A 23,420-nucleotide genomic window follows, 5' to 3' on the forward strand; every position below is an offset into this window, starting at 1 on the left:
TTCTTGACAGATTCACAGAAGATTAGAATTTGCATTTTTCTTTACAAATTCTATGGAAAGAATGTTGCAGTTACAATTCTCTGAGAGCCTAAAGAAAGAATGGAAAAGAATTATGTGTGTACAAAGAGAGAGGCCCCACTGCTTTGTGAGTTGACTCAGGTTGTGTCCTACTGGTTCTACTCTTGGTTCCAAAGTGTGGTGTCAATCTGAACTAGAATCATAGAAGTCGCTGGGACATGGGGATAACGTATCAGCTTCCAGCATCTGGACAACTTTGTTCATGCTTGGTCTCTTCTCAGGAGCTGGTGAGGTGCATGCCATTGCCAACGACAGCATAGCTTCGATACTCTCCCTCATTACCGATCCACAAGTGGGGTCGAGGATGTCATCAAGCCGGTTCTGCTTCACTAACATCTCCGCCTGTTCAAACCAATTTGTGATCAACAACATGTCGCAACTGCTAACGCCAGAAAGTGCAGAAACCAAGCAGAATGCACTGGTGGGTATATCCTCAAAAGTTGAAGAAATCCGTGACATTCACAAGAGATCAGGATGTGAGGACAGCTCATATCACCCAAGAAGGGCTGTTGTGGCTGAAGACACTCACTCTATCAACACATTTAAATGACCAGTGTACCATGTCAGGCAGCCTGGCACAAACTTTAACAAACCCGACAGATCAATCATAATTGAACAAACATCTTACCCAACCCGCCAAATTCGTGCCCATTTCCACAAAGGTGATATCTGTTGGCTTTCGTCCACTTATTAACTCAAGCAGCAACACTCCATAGCTATATACATCTGTCTTTTCGGAAGCAATGCCGCTTTGCATGTACTCTGCAAACAATTTTGTGAGTCAAGTCAAACACACATGAAGAGTTTTGCAAACTAGCAACAGGAGATGGCAGGAGAAACCTGGAGCTAGATAGCCAAAAGTTCCGGCAAGAACTGTCGTGACAGGTGTTTCAGAACCTTCCATAAGCTTAGCGAGCCCAAAATCAGCAAGGTGTGCCTCAAGATTTTCATCAAGAAGGATGTTGCTCGACTTGATGTCCCGGTGGACTATTTTTGGACAGCAGTCATTGTGCAAGTATGACAACCCACGGGCTGCTCCGCTAGCGATCTTCAACCTGTCTGCCCATGTTAAAGCTGGTACCTGTGGCGGTCGGTGGGCTGCTTCACAAAGGACACATGTAAACAAATTAAGGTCAAAAATCCATACGGAGATGGCGATCTTGTTTCATGTTAGTGACCTTCGGTTGCTGAAGAATAGACGGTACACAGATTAAAAACATGCATGAATGTAAGTTTTCTGCTTTTTTTGACAAAATCAATTTGCGATGAACCTAAACGATATTCCATTGCAGGGACTAAATGAACATATCATATCCATAGACTTGGCATGCATTGATTGAAAACAAGGTTACGCTTACCTTGTAATAGACTTTCCAAGTTGCCATTTGGTAAATAGTCATAAATAAGCAAATTCATGGAATTAGCATTACAATATCCGCGCAAATTCACAAGATTTCTATGCCTAAGTATGCCTAGAATCTCCAATTCCCTTTCAAATATACGCTCACAGTGCCTGCCGTGTTTCTCAATCTTTTTCACTGCAAAAACATTATGGTTATCCATGACCAATTTGTAGACTGTGCCAAAACCACCAGAACCGATTATGTTAGTTTCATCCAGCATTTCTATTTTCTTCATTATGTCTCTCGATGAGTATGGAAGGTCCCCATGGAAAATATTTATCTTTATTCTGGACTCTGCAAGCAAACAGAATGTGTGATCATTATCATACTGTTCTGCAGGGTAGTAACCAGTAATGAGAGTAAGGCATGTAACATACCTGTTGACGCCACTGGCTTTATGATCTCTTCATTGACATGCCGTCTTTTATAGTACAAAAAGTAACCCCAGAAGCACACAAGCAACAGAGCAAATGAGACTCCCATAGTGCTCATAGCACCAATCAGAAGGCTGTTCACATAGGTGGCAGATGATTCGGGGGCCACTGCACCCACCAATACATAAGCTCTCCACAGATGTACATATAACACACTAGTTTTAAGCCATTTGTTTGCCAGTTTACCTGCACTTGCTATTGGAGAGGAGTCGTTCCGGTCCTTGACAATAGAAGGATCTGACAACTCACTCTTGCATACTACACGTACTTGATCACCGCACAAATCTAAATTGCCCACAAAGCTGCAAAAAGCATTTGAAAATCTCTCTCTCTCTCTCTCTCTCTCTCTCTCTCTCTCTCTCTCTCTCTCTCTCTCTCTCTCTCACACACACACACACACACACGCCACCCTCCAAGAGGAGGAGATACAACACACTCGTCAACTTGACATAAGAGTCACCACGCCCAACATGGATGATAAGAGTATGTACCAAGCTTGGGTACATAGAAGAAGAGCCACCGACGACTCCACACCAACATGGATGGTAGAGAACTATGTACCAAGCTTGGGTACAAAGAAGAAGAGCCACGCCCCTTCAACAAGATTTGGAGAGCCAGCAAAGACCTAACGAGAGAGAGGGCCCTCATCCTCCAATTCTCCCCAAAGAGGCAAGGACCTCTTTCATTAGAAAAAGGGTGATTCTACTAAAACTCACGGGCCCCCCCCGTCTACCTAGACAACAACCTCACACCAATACAAGTAGAACAACTCAAAGCACATGAAGAAGGAAAGGCATCATACCACAATGGCCGGCCGGGTCATCATTGATGGCAAGGTCGTTGCAAAGGGACTTCACACACACCACCCTCCAAGAGGAGATACGACATGCTCGTCAACTCGACATAAGAGTCACCACGCCCAACATGGATGATAGAGTATGTACCAAGCTTGGGTACAAAGAAGAAGAGCCACCAACGACTCCACACCAGCATGGATGGTAGAGAACTATGTACCAAGCTTGGGTACAAGGAAGAAGAGCCATCCCCTTCAACAAGATTTGGAGAGCCAGCAAAGACCTAACGAGAGAGAGGGCCCTCTTCCTCCAATTCTCCCCGAAGAGGCAAGGACCTCTTTCATTAGAAAAAGGGTGATTCTATTAAAACTCACGGGGCCCCCATCTACCTAGACAACAACCTCGCACCAATACAAGTAGAACAGCTCAAAGCACCTGAAGAAGGAAAGGCATCATACCACAATGACCGGCCGGGTCATCATTGATGGCAAGGTTGTTGCAAAGGGACTTGCAGTCTATGGGACACAAATGAGAAGATTCACCCTGCGGTTGGGAACTACAATGGTGATCTATAGACACAAGAACTAGACGAGGTGATGAGCAATCGAGACATTGTTTTCACAGGAGTCCAAAGAGGGGCCCACTAAGGATCCACGGATTCGAGTGGGAGTCTACCCACCAGAAGTATACACGCCAGAATACTTCCTGAGGGTCTAAAGGAGTGCCCATTCTCTTCAGAGAGGAGAGACTGAGCAGTGTAGCCTGAGATCCAAAGGCTTGTTTCATTTGGATCCGCTTAGAGATTACTCAGGAGCAGATTATATCCATCACCCTTTGTTACTTTGCACCCACAGGCTCCAAGTTTGTTACCACTAACTAGGGGTAGGGTGGTGGGGGGAGTCACCGTAGACACGTTTGATGGAGGGGCACATGCTTGGAGGAGAAGGATCTCATCTGAGTCTCGGCAAATAGCCCCTCCCACTGCCTATGAACGCCATTTACTCAAATTGGGCTCCAGTACCATCTTGTTATATATAACGGGTGGTGGGGCAGAGTCACCATACACATGTTTGATGGAGGGGCACATGCTTGGGCGAGAAGGATCTTATCCGAGTCTCAACAGAGAGCCCCTCTCACTGCCTATGGACGCCATTTACTCAAATTGAGCTCGAGCACCATCTCATTATATATAACAGGAAGGCACTTTGGCCTACGTCCGGAGGTCTGACATGCATGTCACATGGAGTCGTAGAGGGGGGGGAGGGGGGAGTACAGTGGATTATATGATGGCACCTTTGGAGGCTATACATCTCATTAACTCTTTCACCATTCCACCCATCTTCATCGGAGCCGACCATGCCTACCTACCTCTTTCTTTCATTGGGGCCACCATCTCCCACACACCCTCTACCATCTAGTTCACACAAGAACTAGCCCCTATATACTCATGCAGGCCTTTGTCCACACTCACCTCCTAAATCTCATCCGTCTTACACACATCAGACCTCAGCCTTCACACACTACTCACATTGGACATATTAGCCCCCCAAGGACTATGCCACAAAACAATTGGTATGATGATGAGTGATGAGGGCTATATTGCACCCTACGAGCACAGAGAGCTCTTGGGAAGACTACAGAGCAAGAGGCCAAAAGACAGATGAAGAATCTCACACGCTACAAGTCACGAGCTTTCAAGGAGAAAGAGGAGCTTGAGCTTTCCCACCTATTTATGAGCGTCGTTGTACAACAGCATGGCGGAGTCCTAGAGAGCGCCCGACCACGCCCATTGAGGACCCTCAGGCATGGCATGATTATGCATAGATATTGTATCAGGTCCTTGGGCAGCCCCCCGTCCTACCGTCTCCACTTTCTTTACCACAAATATGGTAACACGAACCATACATCCATTATAGCACCACAGATCTGCTCGGCATCTCATTTACACAGCCGACACTATAGCCCTGTTGATTGCATACACCTTCAATAGGGCTATGGCAGAGGCTTCAAAAAGGAGTGGACTAGACACACTATTGTGCCTATCCACAAGTCTGGCGACACTCTAAACCCAAGGAATTACAGGACCATTGTGATTGGCAGCACCATGGCCAAACTCTACTGAGCAGCACTTGAGGAGGGAGGGACTCAAAGCCCCCAGCCAAGCAGGTTACGAACGAGCCTTCTCTACTATAGATCACATCTTCATTCTGCCCCGCCTGATTGATGGGGCAAAAGCGGGGAAGAAGAGACAACATTGTTGCTTTGTGGACTTCCGCAAAGCATTTCATATGAGAGGCTCTTTCAGAGCTTCCAAGGCTTGGGTGTACCTTAACAGGGCTATATATGCTTTATATGAGCTAGTGAAGGGGAGAGTACGATGCCCCGAAGACGATACCCTATTATTAGCACCATTGGTGTGAAGCAAGGATGCCCACTCTCCCCAACCCTCTTCGGGATCAACATTGATATTGTAAGTCGGTGGCGAGGATGCAGACCTTGGAGGTGTTGAGTACATATCATGCTTTATGCTGACTAACATTGTTTTGATCTTTGAGTCATAGGAGGACAACGACACCTCGAGGCTCTTGACGACTTTTGTACACAAAGAGGGCTCAAAGTGCTTTGGGAAAACAAAGGTCATGATCTTTCATGCTTTCAGAGGAGTCAGGAGTGCGGCAGTCTTTATGGTTACAGGTAGACACGTAGAGGTGGTGGTTTATGTATACTTGGGCGTCACCTTTGTGAGCCCACCTGAGCGCAGTGTTGCCAAGAAACGCGTTTCTTCACTCATGACACCTACGAAACATTTCAGAAACGTTTTTGTATGAGTTTGGACGTTTCAAAGGTAAAGTCAAGGCTCATGTTACATGTAAACCTTGAAGCCTCTTGTTCTTTGTTTCGGTCATGAAATCCTCAATGTCATGAATGTAGCTTTTGTCTTGCTTCTAATGATGAAAGTTAGTCCTTGTCACAAGCAGATGACGTGGCTACCGGCAGCAGAAACCCTAAAAATCCTGCAAACCCTAATTTCTGCCAAAAACCCTAATTTTCAAAAAAACCCTAATTTCTGGAAACCCTAACCCTAACTGCTGGCCGAAACCCTAAGTGGCTGGAAGCCCTAAAAAGGCTCGCACCAGTGCCACGTGGCAACAGGATCTCGGATTTTGCGGAAGCTTAAAAAAAAGCAGTAGCGACGTTATTTCTGCAGCTTTTGGCCACGCAAAAGATTTGGAGAGAGAGAAAGAGAGTTGAATTGGTTTTATTTTACTCTCATGGAGAGAGAGAGAAAAACTGCTTTTGATTCGCTTTTGGGGCTCTGCTTTTGGGCATCCCTTGTAACATTTAAATATGCGGATTAGGGCTCACTTCTCAGAGCATCTGCACGCAGAGTCTGAGAGTGAAACCCTAACCGCTCTTTGTACTTTAACATTGATTTAATACATAAAGAAATACCGAAAGGGGAGCTTGTCTTTGGGGCCAATATCTCTAGGCACGGAACTCCGCCGGGCCAGTGCAAATCTATTGTGATCTGTGAAATGTTTTGAAGTGGTTATTTGGTGCTGTCGCGATTGATTCTTGACTTGGAGTGTCCAAGTCTGTTACAGTGGTATCAGAGCATGGCCGATTTCTCTTCTACGGGAAATCCGATCCCCAATTTTTTTTTCCGCGGCATCTATGGCTTCAGACAAGGATCAGTAGACTCCTTCTGCATCCGGAGATGCGAGAAGAGACCACAACGAAGATGCACGAGAAGAGTATGGCCCGCCTCGGCCTACTCAGGCGAAGCATCGAGAGATGGAGCGTCGACAGTTGATCAACGATGCAACAAAGATGATGCTCAATTTTGCAAAGGACCCGAAGATGGCAAAATATATGAGCTCTGCAGACCTCTTTGGAGGAAGTGCATATGGAGTGGCAGAGAAGCACAACACCACTCCCGAAACACGCTCTCAAGAAACCTCCTGTCCCAAAGAAATATACGGAGAAGGAATTGGAAAACATGGTTGATGCACGGATTGCTCAGCTTTTTGACGCGCACAACAAAGACAAAAAGCACGGCAAAAAGCAGAAGAAAGGCACTGACTTCCAAGGATATTTGGGTCGACATTCGACAAGGCAAAGAAACAGAAGAAGCGTGCCCAATTTGAAGGAGTACCCAGTTCTTCTTCTTCTTCTTCTGACAGTTCTTCTAGCTCTTCAGACTCGAGCGAAGAAGACAGAAAAAGCAAAAAGCGAAGCAAGAAACAACGCTTCGGAAAGGGCAAGAAAAAGGCAAAGAAGTATAAATCTAGCCCAGTGAGTGACAGTTCTACAGAGGACTAGTCTACGGACAGTTCAGACTCTGATAACGGAAACTTTTATGCGAACAAGAAGAATTTTTACAAAGCCAACCAGTATGACTTTCTCGAAGATAAAAGCAAGAAAGTCCGAGAGTTTAAGGAAGGTGGCCACGCGCTCAAGTTTGATACTTTTTCTGGATACTCAGATGCTTCGAAGGCTGTCTTTTATACAGCAGTTTGACATCGCTTTCGCGGGAGGACGCTATTCAAAGCACTCCAAGATTCGGAGAGCTGCCTCATACTTTAAGGGGAAAGCTAGCACTTGGTGGTCCACGCTTCTATTAAGCAAGACTGTGCCAGTTACATGGCTGAAATTCAAGAGGCTTTTTATTTCTTCTTGGTTGACGCAAGAGTATGAACGAGATATACGAACTGCTCGGAACCATCTTCGGATGACCAAGAGAGATACAGTGAATACTTACTGTGAAAGATTCTGGAGCTCTTTTCTACCCGCCTCTTCATTCAAGAAGATCTCGTTCAGAGAACAGATTGAGCGGTTCACCTTGGGTCTACCTACAGAGATCCGAGATCACTGCTTGGAACAAAAGTCAGCTTCTATTCAGGAGTTGATGAGTCATGCGAAGCGGGGCTTTGCCATTCACTCTGGCAGTCTGACCTACCCCACAGATGAGGTCATGACACAACGAGCCGAACAGACTTCTGGGAATGAAAGTAGAAAGAAAAAGAGCAACCTAGAGAAAAAGGATGCACGACGCAAGCTTACTCCTCAGGAGAGAGCTCGCTTCATCAGGGAGGGGAAGTGCTTTGGATGCGGGAAACTTGGACATATCTCCGCGAAGTGCCCTAAAAAGGCACAGAAAGAACGAAACGACAAGGACGATGAAAGGCCTGAGAGTTCGAGAGAAGCCGAGGAATGTTTAGAAAAGGCAAGATGAAAACAAGAGTGGTTCCAGATTGTGTGGGTACCGATCCCGACACCATGGACGAAAGTACAGAACTTTGTCGAGCTTGGGGCAAAGTGAAAGATCAAGAGGCCCTGATCTTCTTTGACGGAGGAGCCAAGGCCAACTTCATTTCACCGGAATTGGCGGCGCAGCTTGAGATCACTCCCGATTGGATGGGACCACTTACAGAGGCAGTCCTAGCGGCACCCGGCAGGGACGTGGCCATTACACCTGTCATTGGCAAAGATCGGTTGCATTGTCAAGGGTATTTGGGGCATGAGGACTTCTTCATAATGCCTTTGGAAGGTTGTGATGTTCTCTTAGAGATTCCCTCGTACCACAAGAACAACGCCGTAGTCGATTATCGGGCGAGGACAACGACATTGACTACAAAGAAGGGCAGAACCATTGTACTTGATATTAAATTGAAGGGCGAGTCTGTCCCTATTGTATCGGCTTCGACCATTTCTAAATTAATGAAATCCAATCTGTTTGTTTACTCCATCTTTATGAAAGAGTTGAGTGATGAGGATAGGACAAATATGTCTAAACTTGATAAAGAACACCAAAATTTTCTCCACTCTCATGCCGATTGCTTCTCAGAGGGCCTGCCAGGCGAGTTACCACCCGCTCGTCCTGAAGATCATACCATTGATCTGATTCCTGGAAGCACACCACCAAGCACGGAACGAAGAGATTATGAACCAAGTGAAAGACCCCTTGGAAAAGGGTCTTGTCCAACCTAGTACTTCACCGTATTGCTCTCCAGTGTTGTTGGTTTTGAAGAAAGACGGATCTTGGAGAATGTGCATCGATTATAGAGCTCTCAACAAAATCACCATCAAGAACAGATTTCCGATTCCTAGGATCGATGATATACTCTCGACAGGTTACAGGGATCCTCGTGCTTTAGCAGGATTGACTTGAAGAGCGGATATCATCAGATCAAGATAGCGCCGGGAGATGTCTACAAGACAGCTTTTCGGACGACTTTTGGGTTATTTGAGTTTTTGGTGATGCCTTTTGGCTTAACCAATGCTCCTACGACATTTAACCGGATGATGGACAGGATTTTTCGAGAGCACAGACTATTTGTTGGCACTATCTTAACGACATCATTGTTTTCTCCAAGAATGAGGCAGAACACAGAGATCATCTGCTTCAGGTCTTTCAAGCATTACGAGATCACAAGTTAGTGATTAATGCAAAGAAAAGTGAATTTTTCCTACCAGAGATACACTTCTTGGGACACATTGTCTCACCAGTAGGAGTGCAAATGGATCCGGCCAAGATAGAGACTATCCGTGATCCTAGTTTTTTTCCTACCCGTGTGGTTGCCTAGCCGTACTTCCGTACTCGGATGAGTACGGAAACGTATGGAAAGTGATTTCGTACCCGGCAGTAAATTTGGGGCAAAAATTTTTCGCCTACAATTTTTTGGTTGCGCGAGTTGGGCTGCTGACTCTGTTATGCAGGCATTGCAGCACATCAGTGAGTTGCGAGCTGCAAACCAGCGGCCAGCACATTCTCTCGCCCTCTCTTGCTAACCTTCAGCTTCTCCCGTGCCCACAAGCTAGTCTCCAAAATCTAATTTGTCGCCCTCTCTTGCTAACCTTCAGCTTCTCCCGTGCCCACAAGCTAGTCTCCAAAATCTAATTTCTGAACTTTCTATGGTTTTGTGTTTGTGTATAAAGTTTAAAACATGGTGGTGTAGTATGTAAGCTTTCAAGTATCCTATGTAGTAGGCTATCTGACGTGTGGAATTTCCAAGTAGTCTCATCCGTACTTATTCCGTACTTCCGTACCCATGTGCGTGCGACGTGTGGTTGACGTATGGAAAAACTATGTCCGTGATTGGCCCGATTTGAAGAATGTCCATGAAGTTAGAAGCTTCTTGGGACTGTGTTCGTACTACAGGCGGTTCATACGAAAGTTTACAGAGGTTGCTTCCCCTTTGCATATCTTGACACAGAAAGGAGTCCCTTTCTCGTGGGGACCCACAGAGGTGACTGCCTTTCAGACATTGAAAGAGAAATTGACTACAGGACCTGTTTTGACTTTGCCGGACTTGCAGAAGTCATTGAAGTATATTGTGATGCTTGCGGTCGTAGTCTAGGTGCGGTCTTGATGCAAGAAGGCCATGTCTTTGCTTACGAGAGCCGATTGTTCTCTAGGCCGGAGATGACAGCACAGATATATGAGAAGGAGCTTTTGGCGGTTATCCATGCTCTTACTCAGTGGCAGCATTACCTACTCGGAGCGGATTTTACTGTCTTTACAGACCATCAAAGTTTATCGCTACTTCTTGTCACAAAAGCAGCTTTCGGAAAAGCAGATGTCATGGGCGAACATCTTGTCACAGTTTCACTTCCAGATTGTCCACGCGCAGGGATAGAAGAATGTGGTGGCAAATGCTTTGTCTCGGAAGACGTTGGTTCTGGCTATTTCCGTGATACATCATAGGAGCTTCGAGAATATGGTCGACCAATATGCCACAGATACAGATTTTGCCGATATTTTCACACGGATACAGGATGGGGAGACAGTAGCAGGATGCTCCATACGGGAAGGCTACTTGATGAGAAAAACCATGTTGTGCGTTACACAGCCGTTGAGGGAAAAGGTTATGACTGAATGCCACTGTCCACCTTTTACGGACCATCGCGGCATTGCTACCACCATGAAAGGGGTAGAGAGATACTTCTTTTGGCCAAGACTCAAAAAGGATGTGGAAGAGTTTGTGCGCAGTTGCTTGGTATGCCAGAAGATCAAGTTTGATAGGCATAAGGCACAGGGATTGTTATAGCCTTTACCCATACCCACCCGCCCCTGGGAAAGTATTGCAATGGATTTCATTTTTAATCTCCCGAGAACACAGAGTGGTCACGATGGTATCTGGACTATTATTGACAGATTTAGCAAACAGGCTCATTTCATTCCAATGAAGAAAACAATCAAGCCGGATCACTTAGCGAGACTGTTTGTGGCCCAGATATTCAGATTACATGGCATGCCTGAGACGATTGTCTCCGACAGAGACCCCAGATTTACGAATTTGTTTTGAAAGGCAATTTGGGAGAACATTCGCACGAGGTTGCAGTTCTCGCCATCGTTCCACCCACAGACTGACGGGCAATCCGAGATTGCCAATTCAGTGATTCTAGATTTATTGAAGTCTTATATCTCAGATCAAAAGACTCAATGGGAAGATACTTACCTTTGGTGGAATTTGCCTACAATAACACGATACACTCTTCGACGGGGAAGGCGCCATTTGAGATTGTTGAAGGTGTTGCGAAGGTTCCACCCTTCCTGAGCACGAAAGATAAGATCTTTGAAGCGGATGAATATACGCGAGATTTGGATACGGCTTTTGCCAAGGTTCCCGAGACTTTGCAGAAGTCTCGAAAACGACAGAAAAAGGCAGCAGATCGCCATCGTCGCGACTTGAAACTGAAGGAGGATGATTGGGTGCTCTTACGTTTTGAGAAGACACGCCTAAGAAAAAAAAAGGGAAAGGAGAGGCTTTTTCCAAAGCTTAGTATACGATACTACGGCCCTTTCCAGATCACCGAAAAGATAAATGATGTCTCCTTCCGATTGAAACTGCCAGATACCTGGAGAATTCACAATGCATTTCATATGAGTCTCTTGAAACCTTTTAAAGGTGATGTGCCTGATGATGGGAAGCCCGATGAGCAACCCGAAGTAGAAGAAAATGAGGAGATCCTTGTTCCTGAACAGATTTTGGCACATAAGGATACGAAGAATAAAGGTAAAGTCCGAAGGCGGTTCTTGGTTAAGTTCAAGAACTATCATGCACTAGATGCCAAGTGGATGGAGGAGGAGAACCTAGCAGATACTCCTCATATTGTGAAACTTTACCTCGATGCTTTTGGTTTAGCATAGTCTACTCCAAATGGAACCCAGAATTCAGCTTGGCCGGAGATCTGGCGCAGTGGGATGCACAAGAGGGGAGTCACTCCGCTCCTTTGTCAACAAATGCCTTGATTTCGATACTAGAGTCACTGATGTCTCTTTGAGCTTCAGGGATACTGAAAGCTGACAGTATTCTGTTGTATGACTTTAATGAAATTGAATTCCTGATAATGATACTAATTTGTTTCTTGACTTCTTTTTAAGTGCAGGAACTGATAGACGAAATGACTACAGCAGACCACTCTTGCCAACGAGTGGGGCCTTCGGAGGAGGGTTTTTACAAACGTCTCCAGTGTCGTATTCTCTTTTCTCTCTATCTCTCAGTCTCATACACCTTAATGCACAGTGTCCATTTACTTTGTTTGTCCATTGCACTCTCTCATTAAAGAACGGAAGGCTCTCCCTTCCCTAAGTAAAAGGAACCTTGAGCACAGTTCGGAGCACTCATCTTGAGCAAAGTTCATCATTCATTCCGCTGCACCTTACATTGGTATCAGAGCTTTGGCAGTGTTCTGTATCACTCAAGGAAAGAACCACAAGAACCACATAATTTTTTTTGCTTGTTGCGGTCGCACGTAACCCAAGTCCACTTGGGCGTGTCGATTCCTAGTCGTGTTTTTGAAGAGTGACAGGAAACCCAAGAAAGAAGGGCTTGTCCAGCCTCCCCTTGTGCCTCTTTTCACTCATTGAGAGCGGACCGTGCACTTGGCGGCTGGCCAATCGACGTGAGGTGGGAAAAAGCAACCTTGGTGTGAGCGCAAGGCCGTCAAGGGGTGCGCCCGCGGAAAAGAGTAGAGCTCGGGTGAAGAGAAGATCCTTCTCTAACACAGATTGCAAGCTAAAGAAGAACCTCAAGAACTCAAGACCCCCAAGAACTCAAGAACCCAAGACCCACAAGAACCCAAGTTCCTCGTGAACTTAAGAACCCACGACTTCAGTGGACCAAGACTCACAAGAACCCAAGTTCCTCGTGAACTTAAGAACCCACGACTTCAGTGGATGGTCATTACTCGAAGTGGAATGGATACTTCACTTGGAGATGATGAGAATGAGAGAGGCGAAGAAGAATTTTCCCCACCAGGAGGTTTTTCCGACCCTCCCCCTTCCCCATCTACGCCAAGGATTGAACCAGATCCTACGGGGGCTTGGTGCAAGACGATGATGGACATGATGACAACGTGGCACGAAGCAAGAATGGCAGCCATGGAGCGTGAGCGCGAGCAATTACGCTTGGATGCCAAAGAATTTGATCGCAAGTACGATAAAGAAAAACAGAATTGAATCGCAAGAACGTTGTTCATTCTTCCTCTCTCATTTCTAATGTGCAGGCGAAGAATGAAAGCATTCAGGAGAAGGAGACTCTCTCAGTCTCGTCTTCTCCAAAGCATGATACACAAGAATTGCATGATTATGATAAGCATGATGATTTGCATGATGATCATGATGTGTTTTCTCACAAGCATGATGATTTGTATGATCAAGACACGATTGTTCACAAGGATGATGGTTTAGTTGATGCTTTTTTTAGGCGAAGCTAACCTCGTTGCATAGTCGATCAATCACGAAGAATCGATCTTTGCTTTCGAGTCGAGGTCCACAGCACCCCTTGAGGCAGATTCGATCAAACACGACGAACCGATCTTCGCTCTCAAGCCTAGGTCCAAAGAACCCTTACAGGAAGTACTATGTATTCGAATGATTAGTTAGCACGCATTGTTCCAGTGTTTCATTCGTGATGCTTTCCTGTATTTTGGTCACCGTCCTTATGTGATCCCTTTTCACAAGCATGACATTGTTCGCTGAGCACGATTCACTCATGAATGAGCACGGATGTATGCGGATTATTCATGAAAAGCTGAAAGATATGCATTCAAGGAAGTCACATTCCATGTCTCTTCCTTAGCACGACACAGTTGTAGAAAGAGCACAAGAAAGTATGAGCACCAAGCATGGGCATTTCCGTTGTAAATTGCCACAGTTGATTGATTTAGATCAGAAACACAAGATTCGATCTCATTGTTTGCGTGTGTATGGTGAACGGGGTTGGCACTCCGTCTATTTGTTCATCTACATTACCTGCACAGTCTTTAGAAAAGTCAAGATTTTTTCCATTCACTTTACATGGAATGGGTATGTTCATGTTTTTGTGTTGGAAGTGGTTTCATGAATTTTCAGTCATGGAGATTCATGAAGAAGGAAGAAGCATGACTCTAGACGAAGTTGAAGCATTGAAGGAGCTACAGAAGCCTTTGTGTCGCTTTCGGCGCGACCCAAAGAAGCAAGCGTTGCAGACCTTTATGAAGTTCAAGTATCGCACGACCCACACATCAGAATGGGCCGACGAAGAGTCCTTTTCAAGATTCCAGATGCTATTGGCGATCTCCCTCGACGCCATACAGTTCGGTACCAGTACCTCACTTTAAAAAGGAGGGGATGTCACGTGACACAGCCAACCCTATGTGTTCGTTCGTGGACAAGATACAGCATGACCAGGGTTCAGTTCAGTCAAGTTAGTCTAGAATAGGAAGTGTTCTAGCACTTTTGTGAGTCTGTTCCAAACCGTCCATGTCCAGACACTTAGATTAGATACATATCCTCCAGTTGCACACAGCATGATCATCAGCATTACCATTAAAATCCATTAGGAGCATTTTCCAGTGCATTAAACCTATTTTCCCTTTTTTGGACATTTTTCACTTATTATTTTAAGTGACTTTTGTTGGGAACTGAGTAGGGCAAATTTGGGTAAGATAATATATAAGCAAACCTAGGCTAGCACTATTGGGTAGAAGAGCAAGGAGAACACAGGCCAAGGGCAGCAGGTTCCCCCTCTCAAGCTAGACTCCCCCCTTGGTCGTTTTCAGCATCTAGCCTCATCGCCATAAGCTTCAGCCTGCTAGCATTTTCAGCCACACTGTGCAGCGTTTCCAGCTTTCAACACAGCGTTTTCAGCCTGCATATTCAGCCCTATAGCCAACATTTAAGACCGGTAACATCAGCGTTTTTGGGAAGTCTAAAAAGGCGAGCAAATCAGCATTTCAAGGCAGCAGAAAGCACTCAATTACAGCAGTCAGCCAGCATTTTCATGCTACAGCAGGTTGCGTTTTTGCATCAGCAGATTTCAGCCTCCTTGGTGTTTTTGGACAGCAGTACACAGGTTGTTGAAACACTCAATTTTCAGCCATCGACTCGGTCCGTCGTCAACTGTCGACATCGGCATAGCCATTAGACTTGCATCAGTTAGAACTTAGCATCCATCCACTTTTATACCAGATTGTGCAATCAATAGTAGACCACTCTCGCCAACGAGAGTGGGGCCTTCAGAGGAGGGTTTTTACAAACGTCTCTGGTGTCGTATTCTCTTCTCTCTATCTCTCAATCTCATACACCTTCACGCACAGTGTCCATTCACTTTGTTTGTCCATTGCACTCTCTCATTAAAGAACGGAAGGCTCTCCCTTCCCTAAGTAAAAGGAACCTTGAGCATAGTTCGGAGCACTCATCTTGAACAAAGTTCATCTACACCTTACACTGCGATTGATCATGGAGTCTAGAGACCAGCTTTGGCCATTTTCTAGTGGAGATACATAGACAGGGAAACACTACTTGCAACTGTAGCGACACCAGGGTGGCAAACACACTGCACCATAGGGTGGCAAACAATCACAGCTTACAAATTTCTTCAAGAGGACCACAACCCTACTACCATTGCTCACAAAGACATAGAGAGGGATCACCCTAGAGCAAGTTGAGACGGTTTGCAACTATAGCGGCACCAGGGTGGCAAACACACTGCACCATAGGGTGGCAAACAATCACAACTTACAAACTTCTTCAAGAGGACCACAACCCTACTACCATTGCTCACAAAGACATAGAGAGGGATCACCCTAGAGCAGGTTGAGACGGTCAAAGCTAGGAGACGTCCCCGAGCTCCAAATGACATACCTCCTCCGAGACTCCATCGCATGCTGATCCACAAGATCCACACTCGCCACGATCTGGCAGCCCAGAAGAGACAGGAGAGGTTTGCTCTGAAATTGGTAGGCCCAGCCGCAATCATACGCGCAACCCTTACACCACACCCACCCATGTACCATATCTTAACACTCCCAGTTTGACATAGAACGGAGCTAGTCAGCTTGATGCACTTCATGATTGTACTTCCCCAAGCATTAGATACCCCCCTAGAGATATGGTATAATCAATGAGAAGCCTACATAAATCTGATAAATCTGATAGATGCTCTTTCCGCCTTCCAGTAGAGCAGCAAAACCGTTTAGTGGAGCCTTCCCTACCATAGTGACCCCAAGTATCATACTATGCATAGAGCACAAACATGTACGGCGCATATCCTCCATGGAGCAGAGAATCCCCTATGTTCATGTAGCCTCGTCTGCATCCAGCTCATAAGGTCCCTCTGTTGAATCCTAAAAATAGGATGCAATCTTCAAGCAATCCTAAAAAATAATCCACCCATCCTCCATGATGAAACCAAGGGAAGTACCATGATGTAGCAGTACCGACCTCTCCAAAGCATCATCAATTTGGTGCTGGAGAATCCCCTATGTTCATGTAGCCTCGTCTGCATCCAGCTCATAAGGTCCCTCTGTTGAATCCTAAAAATAGGATGCAATCTTCAAGCAATCCCAAACAATAATCCACCCATCCTTCATGAAGAAAACCTCAATCCCCAAGGACTTATCCCTTAAATACTCTGCTGGAAATCTCCAAGGGCCTAAGCCTAAAGCATAAATGTAACCTGCCAGCCAGTAGATTTCATACTTATATATGATCAGGCTTGTTGCATCGATTATCAACTTTGATGGAGGCAAAAAGCTTTATTGATTATGGGTTATCTCTATATAGGATTGAGCACCAAATTGATGATGCTTTGGAGAGGTTTGTACTCCTACATCATGGTACTTCCCTTGGTTTTATCATGGACATAGACAATAGACATCTGAAATAGAAGCTAAAGCCAACGAAATAATCAAATTTTTCTTGTAGCAAGGATGCTTTGGGAAGGTTGGTGTAGTTAAAGACTACTACATCTTGGTACATTTCCTTGATTTTCATTATCAACATAGTGCTCAATTATACAGAAGAAAAAGTCAATTTATATAAAGCTTTATGCCTAAGTCAAATTCTGATCGATCACTAGGTATATCACCGGTGACCCCTCTAGAGCAAGGAAGCTAGGTCTTACTATATGGGCATGAACAAAATATCAATCCGTGAGGAACCATCCCTCAAAGGCTTAGCTGAAGAAAACCATTGACCCAAACAATCTAATGGAGGTATGAGGAGCAGTCTAAAGGGTCAGTGCTCTCGAAATTCGTTCAAAATACCTTTGAAGAATCATCAACCGCACAAAAGGGAAAGGTGGTAGAAAATGAAAAGTGGGTTGACACATTTAAGGATTTGAGGCTCTTCTATCAACTTGATACCACACTTATTGAGCTTCCTATGGCATTATTGAAGATGAAACTGGCCAAACCTAGGGAGGAGTGGAAAATCGATAGCTAACACCCACCTGTGGGGGGTATGCCCTAATGAAGTCCCTGGGAGAATGGTCACCAATAAATATGTGAACAAACAGCTGGAATGGAATACGGCCATTCAAGAGTAATGGGTGGACCCAGCTTGATTTTCCCAAGGTTTCCAGAATTGCCACTTAGTAAGCAACTCATTGAACAAGGGTTTCTATAAACTTGCAAAGATGTAGATTCCACCATCAACAACAAATCTCTCCATCGACTTGTAAACAGAGGACAGAGGACAGGTTGTGTCTTTGTCTTTGCCAGCTACTGTGGGCTCAATAGCGGTAGACTACTCTGGCTCGATTGCCACCGCCGAGCCGAGTCTAATGATGCTATGAGGATTGGTCTCTCCAATGACCAAACTGTACAAGGTGGCCCAACTATGACATCTCAAATTGTCACAAACTCGTGACGTGGCTGCCCAGTGCACACACACTCACCCCTGGCTCACACATTTGGCAGGCTGGATTGCTACAGACTGGCATGATGACGCGGCTGCCTATACAGCAGGGCCGGAAATCACGTAGGATGACGTGGCAGGGCTGTATGGACGCCAGCGCTTTTCACGACGGAATTTACGGCAGCTGTATGGACAGTTTGCTCTACGCAAAACCAGCAGCGAAAAGCAAGAGAAAAAGCTTACGCAAATTGTTGAGAGAGAAAGCTTTGAATAGTTGCTTTATTTTGAGCCAAGCATGGCTTGAGAGAGAAAAGGGAAAGTTCCTGCTTTATTTAAAAGGGCTTTTGATTTTCAGATTTTGGGGCTCTCCTTTTGGCATCCCTTGTACTTTTAAATAAGCGGGCTGGCCTCTCACAACTCAGAGCATCTGGACACAGAGTCTGAGTGTGAGCGCCTTATCGAAAGGGGCGCAAGTCTTTTGGGCCAATATCTCTAGGCACGGAACTCCGCCGCCAATGTCGAATAAATTGTGAACTGTGATCTGTTTTGGAGTGGTCATTTGGTGCTATCGCGGTAGATTTTTGACTTGGAGTGTCCAAGTCTTCTCGTGGGGAATCCAATGCTAGAATTGGCAATGACATGTTATACACAAGTAGATTTGCAAAATCCTTCCCAAAATACTGAATTTTTACGTACTACAGGGCTCTCTAAGCTGGATCCTCTACAAGTAGAATTGGCAATGACATGTTATACACAAGTAGATTTGCAAAATCCTTCCCAAAATACTGAATTTTTACGTACTACAGGGCTCTCTAAGCTGGATCCTCTACCCTACAAGTAGACAAGAAGGGGTTCTCCTGGCAAGTTCAATAAAAAAATTTGAAAGGCATGTTGAAGGGAACAATTGAGTCTCCAAGGATGGAATTTCTTTCTGTTTGGGCAGAATTCATCTCTACTTATTGAGATTATTGCAATGTCAAACCTGCCCTGGTCATGACAAATAAGGCCTACACCTACACCAAAAAGTTCCCAGAGGATATTTAAACCCTGGACCCTTCAGCTGATATGTTGACACCCCTAATACACTCAAATGCAGCCACATTCTGGCACTTGCGTTGCAAACCATTACATGAACAACTAGCAAAAAGTCTAGTTCTTACGATGCATTGGAGAAGGATGCCAGCACTCCAGTCTCGGGTATCTTTCCAATCAGGAAATTCATGGACAAATTCCTGCACATTAAAAAAGGTTGAGCATGGAGGTTCAACCAGAAAAATCGGTTCCAATTCAATCCAAAACTAATGAAAATCTGCATTCGAAGTATGCGCAATGCTAATACAGGGACAGTAAAGGTGAGCAAAAGAGCTCCACTGACTATTAAATCTCAACCTTCCATCATCCCATTGCCCTGTTCTTAAGAAAGGTGGAACTCTACTATAAAAAGCGTGTGGACATAATATAAAAGTAATGACATCGGCAAAGTCATAACTCTACAAATCATGGTGCCCTTCCACACCAGCCTTGATGGCGCAGATTAGCCACTACTTCCATCCCGTAACAATTGCCAAGAATATCACATCCAGCACGTGCTTTCTTTGGCATCCTTCTGAACATCAAAATCCTCATCCTCTACCTAAGAACACTACCCGCAATCCTCATCCCCCACCAAACATTGATCGAATAGACAAAGAATTGCTGGTGTATTTCATGCAGCGCAATGACAAGTTCGATTGCTCAAAAACAGAGTCTGAAAATCACTGCCAACTCCAAGCCCACATGCTATCTTGAGGTAACAATGACAAGGAAAATCTACCACAATAAAACTCATGGTCAAGTGTGTGCTAAAAAGGTACCAGTCTCAGTCTCAGACACATAGATTGTCAAAACAAATCATCCGTTCTACATAGGAAATAATGTCTATGCCCTTTTTGTTTGAAGAGAAGAATATGATCCCATCAACACAAAGGAAACCCAAGGAAGGTTCTTGATCACAAAAACTTGCAAGGAGGCCTTCACCATACAAGTATGTCAATCGCTTCAACTCTCCCAAAGAGGGTGGAATTGTGCCACTTAAAGCGTTTCCTGAAATGTCCCTGTAAAGGAAGAGCAAAATAAAACTCTTGCTTTTACAGCATGAATATTCTAGCACAGTCATGAATTAATTGAGAACTTACAATATAGCAATGCTCGAAAGGTATCCAAGCTCATGGGGAATCAAACCACTCAAAAAGTTTGATTGCAAATACCTGCAAGCAACACTGACCATTGTTTTTGATATAAAACCTTCTTAAGCTGAGCAATTAGAAGGGTTAACAACATTTGTGAAGTTTCCAAGAGACCATAGAATAGAGTAGCACATACAATGCCCTCAACTTGCTGCAGTTGCTTAGCTCAATCGGCAGTGCTCCATAGAGACTGTTATCATGTAAACTCCTGCAAAAAGAACAAAAAGGGAGCAATTCACAAGTTGACATAGCTCACTTACCTCACTGTTGTGTTCTTGATTGCCTCTTAGCCAAGGTCAATTTGTTCCTGTAGTGAAGGCTCTAGATTATATAGGTGCGACTAATCTGTTAACTGCTCTACTAAACATATTTGAACCAAGACCTATTAGATGCTGTTCTGAAGCTCCAAATTACATATACACAAAACCTGATCTAGTCAAGCAAAGACGCTCTTTCATCCTGCTAATGAAACTTTGGACACTTGGGAGCTCGAGTCTTCTAGAGAGCAGTCATCAACAGGCCTAGTTGCAACAACACAGGCAGATGACGCAAATCGATCAACGCACTGCAGTGCCATTTCATAGAGCTGATAGACAACAAAGACTTCATGTGTACAAAACCTGATCTAGTCAAGCAAAGAAGGCCTCTCTTTCATCCTGCTAATGAAACTTTGGAGACTTGGGAGCTCGAGTCTTCTAGAGAGCAGTCATCAACAGGCCTAGTTGCAACAACACAGGCAGATGACGCAAATCGATCAACGCACTGCAGTGCCATTTCATAGAGCTGATAGACAACAAAAGACTTCATGTGTCTCCGCAGCACTTGGCTTTTTGGTACACCACCATATTTCATTTCACAGGGACTGCCTTTGACAAACAACCTTTCATCCAATCCAATCAAGCTTCAAATTACTTTATGCGGAGAAGAGGAGTCTTTCGATAAAACTATAAATCCTCCTAGTCCTGATAGACAACAAGAGACTTCATGTGTCTCCGCAGCACTTGGCTTTTTAGTATGCCACCATATTTCATTTCACAGGGACTGCCTTTGACAAACAACCTTTCATCCAGTCCAATCAAGCTTCACAATTACTTTCTACAGAGAAGAGGAGTCTTTCCATAAAACTATAAATCCTCCTAGTCCTGAGCGTGCCCCAAATATCATCTTTGCTTATAAGTGGCAATTCGATTGGCATACTTTACTCTTAACAGAGACTACCAGCTTCAGCTCCAAGTTCAGACAAATATACCCTCCTAGTTCCTGATTAGTCATACACATACACACAACCACATATTTAATGAGGATATACAAATGCAAGTTTAAGGATGACACTCTTAATGAAGGGAAAACGCTCGGTCTGGCCGTGGAACAACAAAGAAAATCATGAAAGAGGTTCTTACAGACGTCTCAGCTCCACCAATTTTCCCACCAGTGGAGATATGGGACCCCATAATCGGCTGTATGGTAAATTCCTGAGCCAACGGAGGTGTACACTATTAGAATGCATGTCTGCCAACATAAAATGTGCGAAGGTTGAGAAATTCCAAGTTCTATCATGATTAACATGCAGACTTACAAGCTGATAACATGCTTCCGAGGGCTGCACCTCACTCCCCTCCAGCGGCAAGGATTCTCATCGGACATCTTCCAATTGTTGAGAACCCCAAGCGAGTCTTGTAGCCCAGCTTTGAAAACAAGTAATGCTTCACCTGTATTTCAAGAAAACGGTGACAGCACAAGGACATCAATAGGCCTTCGCCTTTCTGAAGAAATCATGAAATCCTCCCAAAGTTGAGTGCAACGTGCAGTTTTGCATGCATATTGGTGTGCATGTGGGGATTGTAGATGCTCTTGTCAAATTTTCAATTTGAAGATTGTGTCAAAACGGAGGGAAGCAGCTACCTTCAGGTGTCAAGGCATATGTAGGTAACTTGCATGTGAATACGATGAGGAAAGCCAGGAAGAAGAATCGTACGTAGGCCATGGTATACACAAATGGTGGTGAGAGCGTGGACCTGGACCTGGTACGTGCACTACATAACAATTTCATTCTGTATTTGTGAGCGCTGATGATCAGCTATTTGTTTTCTGAAATCCTTCAAGTTGCATGATCGAGGTCATTAGAGATATTTTACATACAACAGAGCTGTCCAATTGCTCTGCTGCTGCTTCTTCTTCTTGTACCTACTTATTAGATCATCAGAAAGAAGAAGAGAGGAAGTTTACACTTGCATGCAGAAGGCTGGGCACTTAAGGGGTTGAGTGGCAGGTAAGGGTAATTTGGCTTGCCCACTACCAAATCCCGGTAGCACAATTCCAATTTGTATGTATTAGTATACACTAGTGACTTTGGTTAGGCTAGTGGCAATTGGCATCCGCGCGCTCTCTCTCTCTCTCTCTCTCTCTTTCTTTTTTGGGTAGTTCCCTACGACGTTAAAACTCTCTTCTTCTTCTCTCTCTCCCCCGATGATGAGCTAGCTACACAATCTGTGCCTTCATGAACTACCTATAACCAAAACAGCAATTATTTACAAAGTGCAAAAAGAACAGGCAGTGATTGATACAGACGCCCAGCTCTTTAATGGTGTGTATGGGTCTTTGCCGTTCGTGTGTGTGTGCGCGCGCGCGCGTGTATTGTATTGTGGGAGTTTTCACTGGCTCTCCTTCCTCTGCCCGCCCCCCAGATGAATGGATAATTCGGGATTGATCTTGTGGACCATCACAAGAATTCTTTGATAGGCGTGGAGATTCAAGCGCGCGCGCGACAGAGAGAGAGAGAGAGAGAGAGAAGGGGGAGGTGGGAAATCAGAGGGAATGGTGTTGACAAGGTTAAGGTAGCCGTTTGTTTGAGTGGGGGTTTGTCAGCCCTCTCCCTCACTGATCAGAGACGCCAGAAGAGAGTCTCGTGACTAGGCTTCTAGACTTGAAGACTGGAGAGATCGAGGAGATAGCCTTCTTCCCCTTTTGACCGACCGTTGCTCGTCCATAAGGTTCCACCGTCGTTTACAATTTACACTGCCATTTAGGATTCCGGCCCTCCCCCCCGGACACGTGTCAGCAGGAGTTCATTCCGGTTGGTGTGCCCTTGCGCCCGCCACAGCGGCCAGAGACTGCACGAAGAGAGAGAGTTTGAAACTGCACGTAGCACGAAGGGAGAGACTCGAGAGTTCGAGAGAGAGACTGCACGAAGGGACGGGCCTGGGCTGAATCCGGGCATTGAATCTGATGCTGCAGGCGTGCTCCACCCTCTTTCTGAGTAGCCCGAGGCAAGCCCCCTCAACTCGAGGCGGAGATGTGGACACAGGAGGGAGCAGGCTCAGACGTGGAGTCTCTCTCTCTCTCTCTCTCTCTCTCTCTCT

General features: G+C 45.1%; 1 protein-coding gene across 3 annotated transcripts; it reads right to left on the reverse strand.

Moving 5' to 3' along the window:
- LOC147458729 (LRR receptor-like serine/threonine-protein kinase FEI 1) lies at positions 1 to 23,413 on the reverse strand. Of its 3 annotated transcripts, none has more exons than XM_086510167.1 (13): positions 21,964 to 23,412; positions 21,638 to 21,770; positions 21,462 to 21,533; positions 20,198 to 20,269; positions 20,011 to 20,082; positions 19,858 to 19,929; positions 18,997 to 19,068; positions 2,102 to 2,217; positions 1,859 to 2,023; positions 1,437 to 1,775; positions 919 to 1,176; positions 707 to 840; positions 1 to 420 (listed from the first exon to the last, which is right to left on the reverse strand). In XM_086510167.1, exons 1-13 carry the CDS (start codon positions 22,109 to 22,111, stop codon positions 202 to 204), a joined length of 1,872 nt encoding a protein of 623 aa, XP_086366293.1. In that variant the 5' UTR covers positions 22,112 to 23,412; the 3' UTR covers positions 1 to 201. The 3 variants fall into 3 exon arrangements, with proteins under 3 accessions (XP_086366293.1, XP_086366292.1, XP_086366294.1); XM_086510166.1 differs by having other exon boundaries at positions 20,011 to 20,094; positions 21,964 to 23,410; XM_086510168.1 differs by lacking the exon at positions 18,997 to 19,068 and having other exon boundaries at positions 20,011 to 20,094; positions 21,964 to 23,413.
- Between the last annotated feature and the right edge of the window lie 7 nt (positions 23,414 to 23,420).

Source organism: Adiantum capillus-veneris, chromosome 4, assembly GCF_014529385.1.
Source record: "Adiantum capillus-veneris isolate H3 chromosome 4, ASM1452938v2, whole genome shotgun sequence".
NCBI lineage: Eukaryota > Viridiplantae > Streptophyta > Polypodiopsida > Polypodiales > Pteridaceae > Adiantum > Adiantum capillus-veneris.